General features: G+C 45.7%; 1 protein-coding gene across 4 annotated transcripts in view; it reads left to right on the top strand.

Moving 5' to 3' along the window:
- ARL13B (ARF like GTPase 13B) overlaps window positions 1-17,880 on the top strand; it is a 669,439-nt gene that overhangs the window by 162,244 nt on the left and 489,315 nt on the right. For 2 of the 4 annotated variants that reach the window (XM_078657718.1, XM_078657717.1), the window contains one exon: window positions 1,989-2,128. In XM_078657718.1, the coding sequence (XP_078513844.1) occupies window positions 2,070-2,128 (59 nt within the window). In that variant the 5' untranslated portion in view covers window positions 1,989-2,069. Of the gene's footprint in view, window positions 1-1,986; window positions 2,129-17,880 lie in introns of all 4 variants that reach the window. The other 2 variants (XM_078657719.1, XM_078657716.1) reach the window with 1 other exon arrangement.

The raw sequence follows: 17,880 nt of genomic DNA, 5'->3' as shown, positions 1-17,880 counted from the left end.
TTCTAAACATTCCTTAATTGCGACTCGCGAATTGCAAGTCGCAATTAAGGAATACCTCCCCATTCATTCCTATGGGCCTAGAGGCCCATAGGAATGAATGGGAAGACATTCTCAATTTGCGATTCTCAATTAGAGAATCTCAAATTGAGAATGCAATTTCAAGGGTGCCAGTGTGTCAAAAGGACACCCTTGTTGCACCCCTGAAATTGATCTGTACACATATGTTGCACACACACATGCCCTAAGGGCATGTGTGTGCGCAATATGAAACTTTGAAAAATGCACAAAAGTGCATTTTTCAAAGTTTTTGCAAATTACCATGAAGTTCAACTTCATGGTAATTTGCTCCTCCTATTAGCGAAATCGCTGATTTTTTTACTTTAATGCATTACATTTAAGGAATCGCAAAATGCGATTACTTAAATGCAATCGCAATTTGAGAACTCACAATTAATAGCGAATTCCCAAATTGCGAGGGCCTTGACCCTTGATGCATCGCAAAGCAAATTTTGCAATCGCAAACGGCTGATTTTTGCGAATCGCACAGTTTGCGAGCGCAAAAGGCTTTCATGCATCTGCCTGTAAAACATTTATCTGCGATTCCCCTAATTACCTTGGTTTCTTCAGTTGCAAAGCATTTCTTAACGTAGTCTCGAGTCTATCAACGATATTGGTGGAATTTAATTGGATAATTATGTCGGTTTATGCTGTTGATATTAAATAATCTCACTCTTTTGATGAACAGTAAGTAGTAAAGGGGCTTTACTGTCGGAAGATTTGTGACATTTAAACTGCTGCCTTTAATGTACTTCGGGCGTTATATAAAACTCTAAAATAAATAAATGTAGTGGATTATGTCTCGAGACTCTCCAATATGGCTCAGTATGTATCTCTCACATTGATTGATTCAAGGTAGAATTATTGAACTCTAATTGAAGACTCAAAGTTTGACGGTCTTTGTTAGGCCAGTGGAATGAACCCATATGATTTATTTTGCCACCGCTGACCGGAAGTGCTGCAGTTTAAAAGGCTTAAATCCCACCCCCTACACGCGTCTTTCTGCAGTTGAGTGCCCACTGCAGTAAACAAAGCCTTTCGTCCGTTGTTCCCCAAAATGAGTATGATTTGTACAAGAAATAATAAAACGCTCAATCGGCACCCAGTAAAGGAAACCGTGTCAGGTATTTGAAACAAATATAAATACTACTTGCTTATTTGTTAGTGAAACAGCATGGCGACCCACCTGGCGCACTGAAAAAACGTGTCCATGGATTACTCCATGTAGGGTTCACAATGAAGTAATGGGAGTATTAAAATAAAAATTGGTTGATTGCATGCGCCGGGATTTACTGGAGTTACTTTGAAGGGTAGAAGTTTACTTTTGAGTACTGCCATATGAGAGGGTGACAAGCTGCCTTTTAAAAAAAACTAACAAAAAAATATATAAGGTGTGCCTAGAACACGTTTAAAGAATAAAATGATTTGATGGGGTCCGTTGCATAGTGGCACGATACCGTAGTGTATTGAGTCGCCTAAGATATCTACACTTCGTCGAGATCCGAACAGAGGAGGCCATTGCTATTTCAATCATAATAGGTTGGCAATGGAAAGCTGCGAAATATCGAATTGACTTTATCGCGTTTTTTGAACACGGGAACGTGCGGCTTTGTGTCTGACGCTCCCAGCGACTCGGGCAATGTGAGTGGAAGTACATTTGGGATTATTCTGGTTTTAGTAATCCTGCATCAGACAGGGATACGAAACTGCAAGTATCCGAATACAATTACAAAAGCACAACACGGTGACCTGTTGACTCTTCAAGTTAAGAGCCCAGTGTTTCTCCCTCACCTTTTAAGTTTACCATGAAATACGGATGCATCGTCTTGTTCTGTGTTTACATTCTTGATTCTGTCTCAGGAGCCGTGCCCGAGGTGACTGTGTTTTGGTTACAGCCTGTGTGCTGACTTTGTTTCTTTTCCCATTGCCAGTGACAACAAGAAGCCTGCTTTTCTCCCGGGGATCGGCAGCCGCAGTTTTACCTGGCCCTCGACGTGCCGGGCGGAGGAGGAATGTTCAGCCTGATGGCGAACTGCTGCACTTGGGTGAAGCGGTGGAGAGACCCTGTCAGGTATGGCCAGCCATGGGAACACCAGAATTCTTGAGGCGGGCATAAAGGTCTTTCTTTTCTTTTAATGTTTGTCGCTTTGTTGCCTTGTCGCCTTTATTTAACTGGATGTTTTCGCTAAACCAACAAGCATTTACAATGCAATAGGTCTCGCACTGACATTGTTTTGAGCTATTGTGTAGTGATAATATATATATAATAAATACGAACTAAATTACTGAAATTGAAATACAAGTATTTATTACAATAAAGGAACTTGCGGGGAGGAACAGGTGACCGACATGGAAGAAGGCGAAGCTGTCAGTCAGGCTATGATGCTGACGTCACATTTATACAGAGTGTGAACTGTCAGCTGCGCGAGCCCCGCAGCCAATGACCAACAAGGGAGCTAATAACAACTAGACCTACAACATATTGCCATCGTAAATGACATTGTTTTTTTTTTGTTTTTCTTTTGTAAAACATAAATAAAAGGCATTGTAATTTAAAATGCTAATAGCCAAAAGTTTTGTAAATGCGAAATGTATTGCATCGCATTTACACGAGCGTGAGCTATTGACATTGTAAATGGTAATGGCTTTTATTAATGTTTTTTGTTTTTTTTAACAACATCAATATTATATCACAATGGGGACTGTATATACCAAGGGAAAAGTGTATCATAATTTGGGCTGTGGGTGTAGGGCTTTCTCCCAGGGACACTGCGGAGCTCTTCCCCTTTGATGACGCAGGAAGGGGGTGGGAAGGGGGAGTCGCACTGCACTATAGTGTTAGTGTCAGGGTGTAGTGCCTTCTCCGAGGGACACTGCGCAGCACTGCTCCCATGATGATGCTGGAGGGGGAATTGCAGTGCACCTCAGTGTCAGGGTGTAGTGCCTTCTCTGAGGGACACTGCGCAGCACTGCTCCCATGATGACGCGGAAGGGGGGAGTCGCACTGCACCTCAGTGTTTGGGTGTAGTGCCTTCTCTGAGGGACACTGCGCAGCACTGCTCCCATGAAGACGCGGGAGGGGGGAGTCGCATGCACCATAGTTTGTGTCCGGGTGTAGTGCCTTCTCTGAGGGACACTGCGCAGCACTGCCTGCCCTAATGACGCAGGAGGGAGTCCCACTGCACCACAGTGTCAGGGTGTAGTGCCTTCTCCTAGGGACAGTGCGCAGCACTACTCCCATGATGATGCGGGAGGGGGAGTCGCACTGCACCTCAGTGTCGGGGTGTAGTGCCATCTCCTAGGGACACTCTTTCAATTTCTAGACATAGCAGCCTGATTCTTAAAGGAATACCCATTAGCCAGAACTGTCATTCAAAACAGCAGAAGCAAGAGGGCGAGAAGGCAGTCACAGCAGCCCACGTTTGCTTCATGGTGCTCTACGTACTCATCAGTCGACCTGCTCTTAAAAAAGATAGAGCATTTTTGAAAACCACTGAGATTGTTACTTAGTGTAAACAAGGGGAAGGGGAGCGAGCAGGCGGCTGACACGGCCAGTGCTAGTCCACCCCCCAGAGACCAGCGTGGCACAGGGCACCCGCCCGGCCACCGGCCTAAACAGCACAGCGCAGCTCCGGCTCAGCCGAGGCCTCCGCCTCCACACTCCCTCCCCCCCACACCTCCCTGAGAAAAGTTACCCTGGAAACCAGCCATGCTAGCAGCCATTCCACCAGCACCTTCCCTGCATGCCAACTTCCTCTAATTTGAAGTGGGAAGGACTCCTTCTACATGTTAAAATAAACGCATTCCAAGTATACATATACCAGAGGATTCGTATTTTAGACCACGTTTGTATCCATTTCACCCACGCCCCCAAATCAAACGACTACTAGGATATACAATGGTTCCCTTTCTCTTTCTGCCATGATATAGTCCTGTTCGAAAGAAATAGAAAAAACTTCTATTTCTTTCATTTTGGTATTATCGCGGCACCGCACTTTACTTTCAAAATATTATAAGTAAAGCGCGGGTGCCGTGATTATACCAAAATGAAAGAAATAGATGTTTTTTCTATTTCTTTCATTTTGGTATAATCGCGGCACCCGCGATTTACTTATAACATTTTAAAAGTTAAGCGGGGTGCCGCAATTATACTAAAATGAAAGAAATAGAAAAAACATCTATTTCTTTCATTTTGGTATAATCGCGGCACCAGCGCTTTACTTGTAACATATTAAAAGTAATAACCGTGTGCCGCGATTATACTAAATTTAAAGGATTTTCTCTTTTAGAGCCGTCCCACTTGGATGGGCTTGGCCTGACTTACGTGTGTGGTAAAATGTTTGTTATTCTTCTTTATGGAACCATCTGTTTCGCCCCATAAAGAAGATAAGAAACCTTTTACCACACACGTAAGTCAAGGAAGCCAGTCCAAGTGGGACGGCTTCAAAATAGAAAAGAGTACGTCACTAATACCTCTTTTCCAATGGCTGTCCACCGTTTAGCATGAAAGGTGACGCCAGCCAATGGAAAAGAGGGGCGGGGCTTAACCTCTCTAGTGAAAGTACTCATAAAACATAAAATATCGCGAACTTGACTGCGCATGTGCGCAGCCTACGCTAGCGAGACCTAAAGATGCATAGCACCAGTGGTCGAAGTGGGGGGAAAAAAGTAGGGGAACTGTGGGCTGAGCATCCGGGCGGGAATAATCCAGGAATTGGGTCAGTGGGCTGAGTCAGAGGTGTGGCTAGAAAGATCAAAGCATACCAACTATTTGTATATTCCGCATTTTCCTGACCAGTTACAGCTTATAACGTTATTTAATGCAACCAATGTATACACATGCTTATTTGATGTTTAATATGAGTTATTGACATTAAAATACATTCACAATGTGGTATACGTTTTCAATCACAGAATGCCCCAAAGACGCTTATTAGTGAATCATAAGCCTTTAGGATCCAAAATGTAATACATAGGCTGGTTTTACTAATAAGAACGTGTTTCTACCCAAACAAACCCATTTTAGCAGTTTTAGGATAATGAAAGACTGGGGGTAAAACATACCTTCCAAACCTGTACCAATCAGTTTGCATGCAGCACTGTGATGGCAGGTCTTAGCTCATGGTGCTAGATTTATTACGATTGTAGGGGAGAGGATGTAGCCTTACGGCTAGAGCAGTCGACTATGAAGCTGGGGAACCGGGTTTGAGTCTGGCAAGTACGCGCAACATCCTGTGATTCTGGGAAAATCACTTAATCTCCCCTTGTCTAACAAAAAAGATGAAGTGTCCTTGTGTAACGAAATTGGTGCTATGTAAAGCGCTCTGATACCCGATATCTTCGGGTCTAGTTTACGCTATATACAACTCTAAAATAAATAAATAAATTGCAAGTTATGCACTGCAAGTAACTAAATGATCTCTGTCACAAAAGCAGTAACCCACTGAGCTATTCACATGAAAATACAGTTCTGTGATCTGTATGGTACAAGTTCTTTGCAGAAGGCATATTAACCCTCTTCACTACAAGAGATGAGTCAAAACTGCCAATAGACAAAACTCTGATCTCTCTCCAACAGGAAAATAAACCACCAGGAAGATCAATCTTGACTCTTTTATCGTAGCAGGAGAACTGCTGGCTTTGCAAGGAACACTGCATTTTTGAGAGTGTAAAGTAAGTCATTGTGCTGTACAGTCCTAATGGTTTTGTTACTGAGGGCCGGTTATGCAGCCACCAGTAACAAAACCAGCCTCCCATCCGTGCAGTCTCCCGCCCGATGTCCAGCATACAAGCCTGGCCTTGGTGCCTGGGCCTATTTGTTTTCACAGTCCGACCCGTGATGGGGCTCGGGTGTCACAGAACTGGACACCTCCGGTGTTATATCCTTAAAAAGGTAAACTGTATGTTTTAAAAAGACCACATCCCTGAACACAGATAGAGAAATACACATTTAATAAAGTAAGGAAAACAGCTGATAAGAGATTAAATGTTTTCCACAGTTATAAAAAAAAACCAAATTGCAACGCTGGATTCCTCTTCCTTTCCCGGTGGCGTCGTCTGTCTGGGTGACCCCAAAAATAAAGGGCAGATGAGACCAAGGGCTGTCATTAAGATAATGGGGTAACCCAAAAGGTACTGGACCTGGGTATCATGCATTATCGAAAAAACAATGGTCCAAGACCTCTATGATTTCTGGACTGAATTAATCAGTGAAGAATCATTGATTGAGCAAATTTAGAGCATGTACAATGATCTGCTCTATACATTAATGCAAATATTCACTATAAGGGCATAAAACAAGCAACAGTATCAACACAGAGCAATATTTTTAATCCATTGTCTCTTGGTCAAATAAATACCATAATTTATAACTGCAAAACATTACAGATCATAGTGGTTGCCCCAAGCGGAGTGTGCAACATAGCAAAGGGGTGCAGAAAGGATGTGTAAAGTGATTGAAAAGGAAAAAATTCAAGAAGAAGTGACATAAAATATTCAAATTTGGCCCAGGCATAAATGACCATATGGCCCTAAGACGAGTCGAAACGTCGACGCTGTATATATAAACAAACCTGGACCCTGTTGTTCGTTGTATTGATGTGCAAAATGTATGATATATTTATCTTTGAAACAGAGAAAAAAGTTTCATTCAAATAACTCAGTGGTCAGGTTTCATAGGACGGATGAATGTGGATCCGTCACTGTGTCGCTAATCAATTTGACATTGATTGAGCTGTTTGCTCGATCAATGATTCTTCACTCATTAATTCAGTCCACAAATCATAGAGGTCCTGGACCATTGTTTTTTCGAGACCAAGGGCTGGGCCACCAATGCATTTTGATGTCACCATTGTATTGGTCACAGTGGGGGCAGGCAGCTAGCGTCGTCACTAAAAGAGGTGTAAATCACTGCAGCAGCAGGGCCATCATAGGTAGCTGTTTTCGCGTGCTAACCTAAGATTGATGGCCCCTTCTGTGTTATTTTGCAGGCCACTGACCCCAGATATAGAGGGGAAGGGGGAGGAGGTCATTGGCACTGCAAAGGCCTTCCTCGATCTACACCACACAGGGCTGGATGATCATATTATAATTTTTAGGTTCGGACCATTCCTACCATCCTGGGACGCACTTTTAAAATAAAAGACGTAGGGGAGCGGACTGTATTAAATTAATCCGATCCGACCCACTTCGACCACTGCGTAGTACGCTACCTTGTGGGAGTATAAAGGTCTTTGATGCGAGATGTATTTCTGAAGTAAGGTTTCTGTCCCATCTTTGTCTACATATAACCCACAACAACATATTTTGCTTTTAGAATTTTTTTCTTTCTGCTTTTTTGTTAGTACTGTCCATTTCTCACTTTGTTTCTTTTGATAGGAAGTTGTTTTCTTTTTTTCTTCTAGTTTTCCTTATCTTTTTATGCTTTTTATAGCCTTTTAAAGTGTGCACATTCACAGCTTCTGACTGCACTTGTTCTGTACTGCATGCCTTCGAGGGCTGCTAGTATGTAGACGATCTGCATGAAGGCATTCTTTCACTGCATTTTCATAGTTCTTCGAATTTTACACAACTACCTATTAGAGTTTTTTTGTTGCAGCCATTATACCCATTGTATGTTGTTTTCTTTTGTGAACTGAGATGATTGTTACGCACTGTTTGCACCAGATTTCCGATGATGGGAGACTCTTCGAATTAGGGCCAGAACTGTGCGCATCAGGTGAAAACAGATTGGTGCACGTAATGAACTGTCAAAGGGATCCTCGGAATATGAGCAGCAAGGCTTCCCATTCCATGATTATGGTATATTTCTTGAGTCTCTGGGCCTCCTCCCTACGCAGTGTGGTACTCTCTGCCTGTGTCCAAGCCTGGAGGGAAAGTCTAAATGCCCCGGGGTCTGATGGGTCCACCAACAGCGTGTAATGATGTGCTATACCAGGACTCTGGCAAGTTGCGGAAACTCTACTCTATTACGCAGAGCGCGGGAAGCATACCTCCCAGTAGTAGTGCTTAATTTGAAACAGTGGTTTCCGGTGCTCAGCACACTCACATAATTGCCAACACTGGCACTTGTGAAAGTCTGACACATGATGGGGCTGTTTGTCTTATTTAGAGATAAGCACAACAACAGTTTTCAATTCAGTATACATTAAACATTACTAATACATGCCACCCAAGAAATTCTTATAGCTTTAGGGGCCTGGAATAGTTTGAATTGTTACACTTGTAGGAGTGTGATGGTTGCTAGAGGTATTTGTACTGCCATTAGCAGTGCTGACTGGGGCAATGAGTGGTGCACGCTACAGTGGCCTCCTGAAGAATTGAGCACTGTCCATGAGTGGAGGGGTGCTGATCCAGTCAGCTGTGCAAGTAGTCGCCTCTGTCCAGTACTGCGATTGTGATCCACGTGCCCCCAGCATGTAAATCAAGTCTGCAACAAGAGTATGACAATGGGGCCAGGTTGCAATCAGTCCTTGGGAAGTACTGGTTGATTTTTGCTGGGATTAGGTAAACTATGTGTGGAATATAAAATCTGTGTAAGTTTAAGTCTAGCATTTTTAGACGTCATAGCTGGATAAGCCAGCACTGTGTACCATTCTTTATCAGGAAGGGAGTCGACCCAGTTCCTCTTCCCAGGCCTCACAAAGAACTGCTAGTGGCATTGGGTGGAGTTCTCAAAGGGCTTCCGTAGTCTGCTTAAAAGGAGGTGGCAGTGTTCCATAGTATATAGGTTTTGTATGGGAGCGTTAGATGGGGTCTCACGTCTGTGATGAACCAAGTGATGAGCAGTGTGCAGGATAGAGCTTGGTGTGTTATATATTGCCCCTGTGGAACTTTGCAGTGTTCGATGAGTTTAGTAAAAGGTATTAAAATACAATCATTAAAGAGGTGACACAGGGTTGAAACTCCCCTATTCTGCCATTTCTCTGACAACAGCACCAATAGCTTTCCCCAGGTTTATGGGGAGCCCAAAAGGGGAATCGCTGAAGCGTAAGTTTGGGTCAAGGTAGCAAAGGGTACACCTCTGCAATAGCAGCAAAACGCGCCACAAAGAATGTGCAGACTAGGATGTCCACCGCACATCACCTGCGGTGGACATCATAGTCCGCGTGGGTGGAATAAACTTAGCAGCTGGCCCTGTCGCCAAGAGGGTAGGATTGAAGCTGTATCATCCTGATGGCCATCAGCAAACCAGCGGCACACCCACTGCAGCTGAGATGCTAAGTTGTAATGTTCGTAGTTGGGAGCGCCACGGCCACCTTGCACAATGAGTTGTAATGTTCGTAGTTGGGAGCGCCACGGCCACCTTGCACAATGGGCAGGCGTAGCTTCGTCAGGGCTGCTTTGTGAAAATCCCCGTTCTTGATGAGGTCGCCGAACAGCACGTTCAACAAGCAAAAGAAGGCTGCCAGTAGTATAAGGGAGGGAGTTGTCTACCTGTATAACAGTTGCTGCAGAATAACCTTTCATAAAGCACTATTCTGTGGACTACTGAGAGTGGCAGGGTATGCAAAAAGGAGATCTGTCTGTGTATACCTATCACTGCCCAAAGAAGGTTGTAATCCAGAAGTGTCTCCTTGTCATGAAAAATCTGTATCCTCGGCTATTTAAACATAAGCGGTCCCCTTCCCACATTCATATTAGGGATTTGGGCATCTGGATGCACTTGGAAGAGGCAAGATTTTTCCCAGTTGGCGCAATGTCTGTAGACCTTGGCGAAGCCTGCAAGGGTAGTGGTGATGTTAGAGGCCCACCTTTGCGTTTTGGGTGTAAAGCAGAATGTCATCTGTGAGGAGAGCAACCATGTGAGTTCTTACTAATGACCTTGTAAATTGTATTAAGCATAGTTAATGGGCGATACGAGGAGATGTTGGAAGCATCTCTGCCTGGTTTGGGAATAGATATTAGTGTAGCATCCCATAGGGACAGAAGGCTATGGCCTTTCAACACCGCTGCATTATATAACCGTTCCAGGCCAGGGTGTGTGTGGGGGGGGGGGGAGGGGGTGTAAGGTTGGTGAAAAAAGTCTTGTAAAACTCGGTCAGGAGGCTATTCAGGCCAGCTGTCTTGTTAGTGGCAATAGAGCCAATTGCTTCCTTAATCTCCTCTATGGTAATAGCTAGAGTGCGTTCCTGCTGATAGTCTGGTGTGATGTGGTGCAAGGGGAGATCTTAAGGCTGCAGTGACCTCCTCTGTTTCATTCAGGTCAGGGCAGTAGAGTTGTGCATAGTGTGTTATGAAAGCCTCGTGTATGTCTGCTTGAGTGTGGGCATGTGTTGTGGTTCAGGCAAAGCGATGGCATTGTATGGCGTTGTAGATGGGGAGCGGTCTTGCCTTATCCACCAGGTGAGGAGGGCACCGTATCTGTCTGCCTCATCATGGGTCTACGGGACATACACAGCCTAGTTGACTCAGCAAAGCCAGGACTTCAAGGCAGCATGCTCGATCTGCGCCATCAGGAGCGCTTCGACTGCCGTCATTTAAAAGTGCATTGGCTTCTAAATTAAGCATATAGGTTGTGAGTGGGGAGGAATAAAAGGAGTGTGCCTGGAGGCCTGCGTTGTGCCTGTGCCTGATGTCCTCTAAACACTAATCCCAAAGCAAGCACCGAAGATGTTTGGCTTGCTTCGCGGTATGTGCCTGAGGCAAAGGAGCGAAAGTTGGGTACAACACCACGTCTAACACACACAGTTAGTCACCGCTGATTATCCATTGTAGTACAGCCTAACGGTTTACTACCCCAAACAAGAGTAGAACGAAGCCTGGTCTGCGTTAGAAGCATATATGCTACCTATGACTAAATGTTGACTGTCCAGGATACCCTCAACTAGCGCATATCATCCCTCTGTGTCAAGCACAGCGTCTCGTGGTAGGAAGGGACCCCAGGCTTGATCCATATCCAAGAGCCTTAGACAAGTGATGAATAATTTGTAGAGCAGAATTGGCCTCACCAGTGCCTCAGAAGTCGGCCTATTTTTGGGTTCAGTGATGTGGGAGCAGACTTCTTACAACAGGTCACCCCTTCCATCTGCAGCCCGCATAGTTCAGAGGGGCTGTCCCGGCCCTCCAGCTACCCAGTCACCCAGTTTGAGCCCCGATCTCCAGAGGTTTGTCACCCTAACGCCGTAACCTTAATTGTGGAGCTTGTGTTTTCTGTATTGTTAGTGCCGCTGCTGTCACCTAATCACCATACTTGGACCCGCTTTCCTTGTTATATTGCTGCTGTTGTTTTTCTCTGTATAGGAACACCTTTCTAGAAGAGATTTAATAATTTTACCTCTTTGAGTAAACTTTTCTCTTGTCATATATGTATACAGACCATATTTTATTGATCGCGCTATATAAAACTTCAAACATAAACCTGTGTGATTGTTTGCCCCAGCTCGGCCCGCCCCTCGGCTGGTTTACTCCGGTTTCACCTGCACCATCTTGCCGCCGTCCCAGCCCCCAGCCCTCTCACCTCCCCAACAGCTCCTCCCACGATACTTAATGGAGGCTGCAACATGGCTGCACGCAGCGGGTGCGCCAAAGGCAAGCCCGTCTGCGCCTGGCCTACACCCGGAACCCTGGTCCTCAGCACTCCCAGAGGTACTCCGGCGCAGAGCTCCGTGCCTTGGACCCGGCACGCAACAGATGCTGCCTGACATCTCCACGCTCCACAGCGGGACCTTTCTCCTGCATCCACTGCCACTTCACCACCTCCCTATCACCGATCATCACTGCATCGAACAACATCATGCCCGCCCCAGATACCAACACCCCTCCAGATCAACTCCGCTGCCCCTGATCAATGCTAGATCACCATGCAAACACGCCACCAAAATCTGGGACACCATCCCCACCACTGCCCCCAACGTGACCTTCATCACGGAGAACTAGCTTACCGCCACGTCATCACATGACGTTGCCAAAGCTACCTCCAAAGGTTACAAGATAAAACGCAGAGACCGAACCAACAGACACAGTGTGGATATTGCTATTATTTACAAGTAATCAGTTACCAGTACCATTACCAAAGACCACCTCATGCAGGCAATGGAACACATGAAATACCAGCTCCACGCCAACGTCAAAACTCCCATCAAAGCACCCTCGCATACAGACCGCCAGAAACAGACCTCAGCAACACCATTGCTGAATTCATCAACCCTCTCATGTCAAATCTGAACACTACGTCTTCCTGGGAGACCTCAATTTCCACCTGGGCTGCTCCAGCGACACCAACATCGCCGACTCCTGGAAAGACTAGATAACATAGGCTTCAAGCAGGTTGTCACCAACCCTACCCACAGATCAGGACACGCCAGACCTTATCTTTAAGTCCAGCAACAGAATCAGATACAGCCACACATAACTCATCTGGACTGACCATGCCATCATACACTTTACCATCACCGGCTCACTGCACACCACCCCCATCCAAGACTGAACTCCCTACCCCAGCTGGACCAAATTACATCAGCTGCAATGAGCAGATGCCTTCAACATCTCTCTGCCGATCATCACTACCAACCTGGACCAGGCAGTGGAGCATTTCACTGCCTGGATCTCCAGTGCTGCCAACCAAGTCGCCCCCTACCAAACCAGTCATGACACACAGAAATACCAAAAGCTCCAGCTGGTACACGCCAGAACTCTGCACAGCAAAACACGAGTGTAAACAACTGGAAAGAAGATAGCAGACCAGCAAGAATAACACTGACTGAGCCACCTGCAAGACAGCACTCAGCAGCTACTACTGCCAGATTGAAGCCACTAAAAGGAGGCCCTCACGCCTCATCAAAACCAGTGCCAACCAAATCCAAGAACCCTTCACCATCGTCAGAATTCACCTGCTCTTCTGCCACAGAAAACGCAACCCCCCCTCACGAGAACTCCATGACGTCCTTGCAGACCAGTTCCACAACGAGATAGCAACCATCTACACTAACTTAGATCCCAAACCCTCTGACATTCTTAGCAACCCAATGACTACAGCCACCAACCACGCAATCACCACATGGAAAAAACTTGGTACACCAACCACAACCATCCTGATGAAGTCCATCCAGTCAGGAGCACCCACTGCCCCCTGCCCCCATCGACTCTTCAACTTGATCAGCGACCATTCTCAACGCGTTCATATCCACAACCACATATCCCAATGCATTGAAGCACACGGAGGTCAGGCCACTCCTCAAAAACCTTCAGCCGACCTCAAAGATCTCCAGAACTTCCATCACATCTCCCTCCTCCCTTTCTCCAAAAAAGTCTTGTAGAAGGACATCAACCTCCAACTCACCGATCATCTGGAAATGAATAAATACTGGACCCTTCCCAATCTGGCTTCAGAACCAACCACAGCATCGAGAAATCCCTGATCGCAGCCACAGACTGCATCCAATCCCTACTCTACAAAGGAGAATCATCTGCCCTTATCTTTCTCAACGTCTCCGCAGCCTTCAACACAGTCTCCTACCACACACTCATCCAGAGACTTCGCCAGTGCGGAATCTCAGATGATGCACTCAGATGGATGCCATCCTTCCTCACAGGAGGCATCCAAAGAGTCAGCCTCCCCTTCACCTCGCACCCCAAGCATACCATCTGCAGAGTACCTTAAGTCTCCTCCCTCAGCCCCACCCTCTTCAACATCTACATGACACCACTTGCAGACATTGTCAGATCGCTCAACACCATCTCATATGCCAACGACACCCAACTCGTCCTTTCACTCTCAGCAAACCCCACCTGGACGAAGACCAATTTTCACAATTGCATGTAGAATGGCACAACATGGATGACGGAAAACGGCCTCAAACTCAACACAGACGAAGCGGAAGCCTGATCTTCGGCAGACACACCTCCCTCAGGAACGTCTCCTGGTGGCAAGCGGAACTCAGACCCACCCCGCACACCAAGACCACGCCCGCAACCTCAGCATCACACTTCACATCGAACTCTGCATCAAATAGCAGGTCAACGCTGTCGCCTCAGCCTGCTTCCACACAATTTGCATGCTCTGAAAAATCTACAGATGGCTTTCCATAAGTACCAGGAAAACTAACGCAGGCCTCATCACCAGCCGGCTCGACTATGACAACACAGTCTATGTTGGCACAACCTCTAAACGCTTGCAAAGACTCCAGACAACACTATATAGAGAAGGAACCCCTTGAGAATACTTTGTAGGGCTAAGAGCAAGGGGGAAAGGCAAAGAGAACAAGAAGACTCCCACGAGACCTGTATTGCTTCTTTGTAGGCCTGCCAAAGCTCTATGGGCTGAACACCACTGAACTTGTTTATATGTGAGTCACAAACATAGGCCTACTAATATTCATCTTTTGTTACATTTTTTATCTTATATTTTTAGTTAGTTTCTTCTTATTTGATTATGCAAAATTAAACACATATTTATGAATCCACATATTCATCATTAATTCAAATATTCAATCCATCCCCATTATGGTATATCAAATGTTTCTTTGTGAAATAAAACAGATTGAAAACTGTACATTTGTGAAAAGACATACCAACCATGACATAAACTCTACCCCCTATAACTAGCCACACATAACCATTCTTTCTTCATACATAACAGCACACTATCACAATCTCATCTCATACATAACCTTCCCAACTGCATTACGTGTGTTGTTGCGCTCCGCTTCGGAAACGATTCTCGGGCTCCCCCTTGGTGCGTACTTCTCTATACCTCGGCGGTATTTTTCTTAAATGTGCCTCTCTCTCCGAGGTTCGAATAAAAACTCAAGACTTTGACATTTCGGGCCGAAGATCCGCAGGCGGACCCCATTTAGATTCTCTCCTAGTGCCAAGCGAAATATCCACCCACAGACTCCCATCAGGTGTGTGTGTGCTTATCCCCCGAGCACAAGGAACAAGACTGCGATGCCTGCCGATCCTTCAGATCAAAGAAAACTCTGTGATCATCGGGCTCGACGTTGAGATATGCAGTGGTTGGATGTCACACTGGATCCCTTCGGCGAAGACTCCAAACAAGTAGAGGTATCCGCGGCAGAAGAAGAGCTGGCTTTGGCTGCGTCCGACTCCGGTTCAGGATTGCAGACCGACCTCGAAGACAGTGATGTGCCGCAGGGACAAGGGGTGTGAGTACCGAAGACACCTTTTCCCCCCCTACCACCGTCCCTAAAAAATCCAAGACACCACCTCTGCCTCAAGGCCAAGGTCAGCACCAAAAAGAGGTTTCTCACGCTCCACCTTGTAGCTCTGCACCGAAACACGATAAAAAGCCTTCCGGCTCGGGGCGAGTCGGCCACAGCCTACTTCCGAGCCGAAACCTTCGAGTTCCAAATTCAAGATCGGTTCCAAACCGAAAACTTCGGATCCGAAACCTTCGACACCGAAACCCAAGAAATCCTTCAGCACCAAAAGGACTTTCCGGCTAGGCTCCGAAAACTTTGATGCCGAAAAGCAAAGACTTGCCTGCAACTCAACCGATCCAAATAACGACACTGTACCTATTAAATTCGATCCCAGACAGAATAAGCTGTATATTCATCCAGATACAGGACACATTCATGCTAAATCACCATCTAAGCAAAAGCTTCCCGATGATGATGACCCATACAAAATTCCTTTGAAGAGGAACATTTTAGGAACTAACCCTTTCCACACATCTCCATCTCCTCCTTCCTCTTCACCACAGCTAGATCCATTAAATATTACACCTAGTCAGTCTACTCCACCTCAACTTGACACAGGTGACACTGACAATGATGATGCACAACTACCAGATTCTTGGGCAGATTACACCACTGATCCGCCACAAGATACAGGCCCAGAACTTTATCTTGCCAGGCAATCTCCACCTGATGACAACCTGTCAAACCAACTGCTTATTGCCAGGGCAGCAGAATATCATGGGGTGGAGCTACATAAAAAGTCTTTAGAGGAAGATTTTCTCTTTGACACTCTAGGAACACATACATCTAATCAAACACTCGCTATGCTTCAAGGGTATGTTAAGGCACACAGATGATATTTTTAAAGAGCCTGTCTGTGCTAGTATTCTTACTCCTAGAGTAGACAAAAAATATAAACCTTCCCCCACAGATGCCATTTTTATTAAGGGTCAGTTACCTCTTGACTCTTTAGTGGTATCAAATGCCAGAAAGAGAGATAATGCTCAAGCATCTGGGAATGCCCCTCCCCCAGATAAAGAGTTGAAGCTTATTGATGCCTCGGGCAAACATGTAGCGGTGCAAGCAGCTAATCAATAGAGTATTTCTAATATGCAGGGCCTACTGGCAAGGTATGATAGAGCCCACTGGGACGAAATGGAACAATTACTGCAGTTTCTCCCAGAGGAGCAAAGGGCAAAAGCTCAGGACTTCGTCCATGAAGGGATTTTAATTTCAAGTGCCTCTATCAGATGTGCTCTAGATGCAGCTGACACCGTAGCTAGAGAAGTGAATACCAGCATCTTACTGAGACGTCATGCTTGGTTATGGATTTAAGGATTCAAGCCTGAAGTCCAACAATCTATACTAAATACACCTTTTGATAAAGAGCATCTTTTTGGCCCTGAAGTCGATTTAGCGCTGGAAAAAATGAAAAAGGACATCGATGTGGCAAAATCGATGGGAGCCCTTCAATTCCCTCAAATAGAGTTCCTTTCGGCACTCTTTTTATAGGGGCGGGTCCAAGTCTACAGGCACTGGCCAGAACACTTCCTCATACAAAGGCAATTCCCAGTCCTCCTTTACAAAAGGATTTTTCAGATGGGGTCATGGTCCCTGGGGCAGAGGTAAAAACACCACACCTTGCAATTCCCCTTCCTCAGGCAAACAGTGACTCGTCAGCACTTCCCGCCGACTATTCCACAACTGTTGGCAGAAGACTTCAAAACTTCCTCCCCATTTGGAAATCACTAACAACCGACAACTGGGTGCTTGGAATGATCCAATATGGCTGTTGCCTGGAGCTATCCAACAATCCTCCAAACATTCCTCCTCAATCACACAAAATATCACCAGACCACCAGCACTTGCTTCAACAAGAAGTGCACTCTTTATACTCAAAGGGGCTATAGAACCAGTCCCACTTTAATACCATGGGTCAGGGGTTTATTTCCTTTACTTTCTGATTCCCAAAGAGGACGGCTCTTTGAGACCTATTCTAGGTCTCAGAGAGTTAAAGAAATACATATCGCCAGAGCATTTTCACATGGTCACTCTTCAACAAATACCTCCCCTGTTGCAGCAGGGCGACTTTGTCCACACTAGATCTAGAGGACGCCTACGTTCATATTCCAATTCCTCTCGCTCATCACAAATACCACAGATTTGTGATAGCAGGCAAACATTACCAGTTCAAGGTACTTCCATTTGGCGTCGCCACTGCCCACAGAGTGTTCACCAAATGTCTTGCTGTGGTAGCCGCTCATCTCAGAAGACAATGTATACATGTCTTTCCTTACCTGGACGACTTGCTTATCAAAGCAAGCACTTACCAGACCTGTATACTACACAGGCAACAGTACATCTGCTTCATCAGTTGGGCTTCACAATAAATGCACAGAAATCTCACCTGTGCCCAGCACAGGTGCAGTCTTATCTAGGAGCTTCCCTCAGTACTCTCAAAGCTCCAGACACTCCCAGTGTAGCCAGGATTCACAATATTCAGGCCACAATATTAGTTTCACCCCATTCAATCATTACTAGCCAGAGTCTTCATGCAACTGTTGGGAATTATGGCATCCTGCATTGTAATCGTACCTCCTGGAAGGCTTCACATGTGTCCTCTGCCTCTAGACGTCAGTGGAATCAATCACAGGGACTATTAACCGATTTAGTGCTGGTAGAC

Source organism: Lissotriton helveticus, chromosome 8, assembly GCF_964261635.1.
Source record: "Lissotriton helveticus chromosome 8, aLisHel1.1, whole genome shotgun sequence".
NCBI classification, from domain to species: domain Eukaryota; kingdom Metazoa; phylum Chordata; class Amphibia; order Caudata; family Salamandridae; genus Lissotriton; species Lissotriton helveticus.
This window is presented reverse-complemented; position numbering and strand designations above follow the sequence as displayed.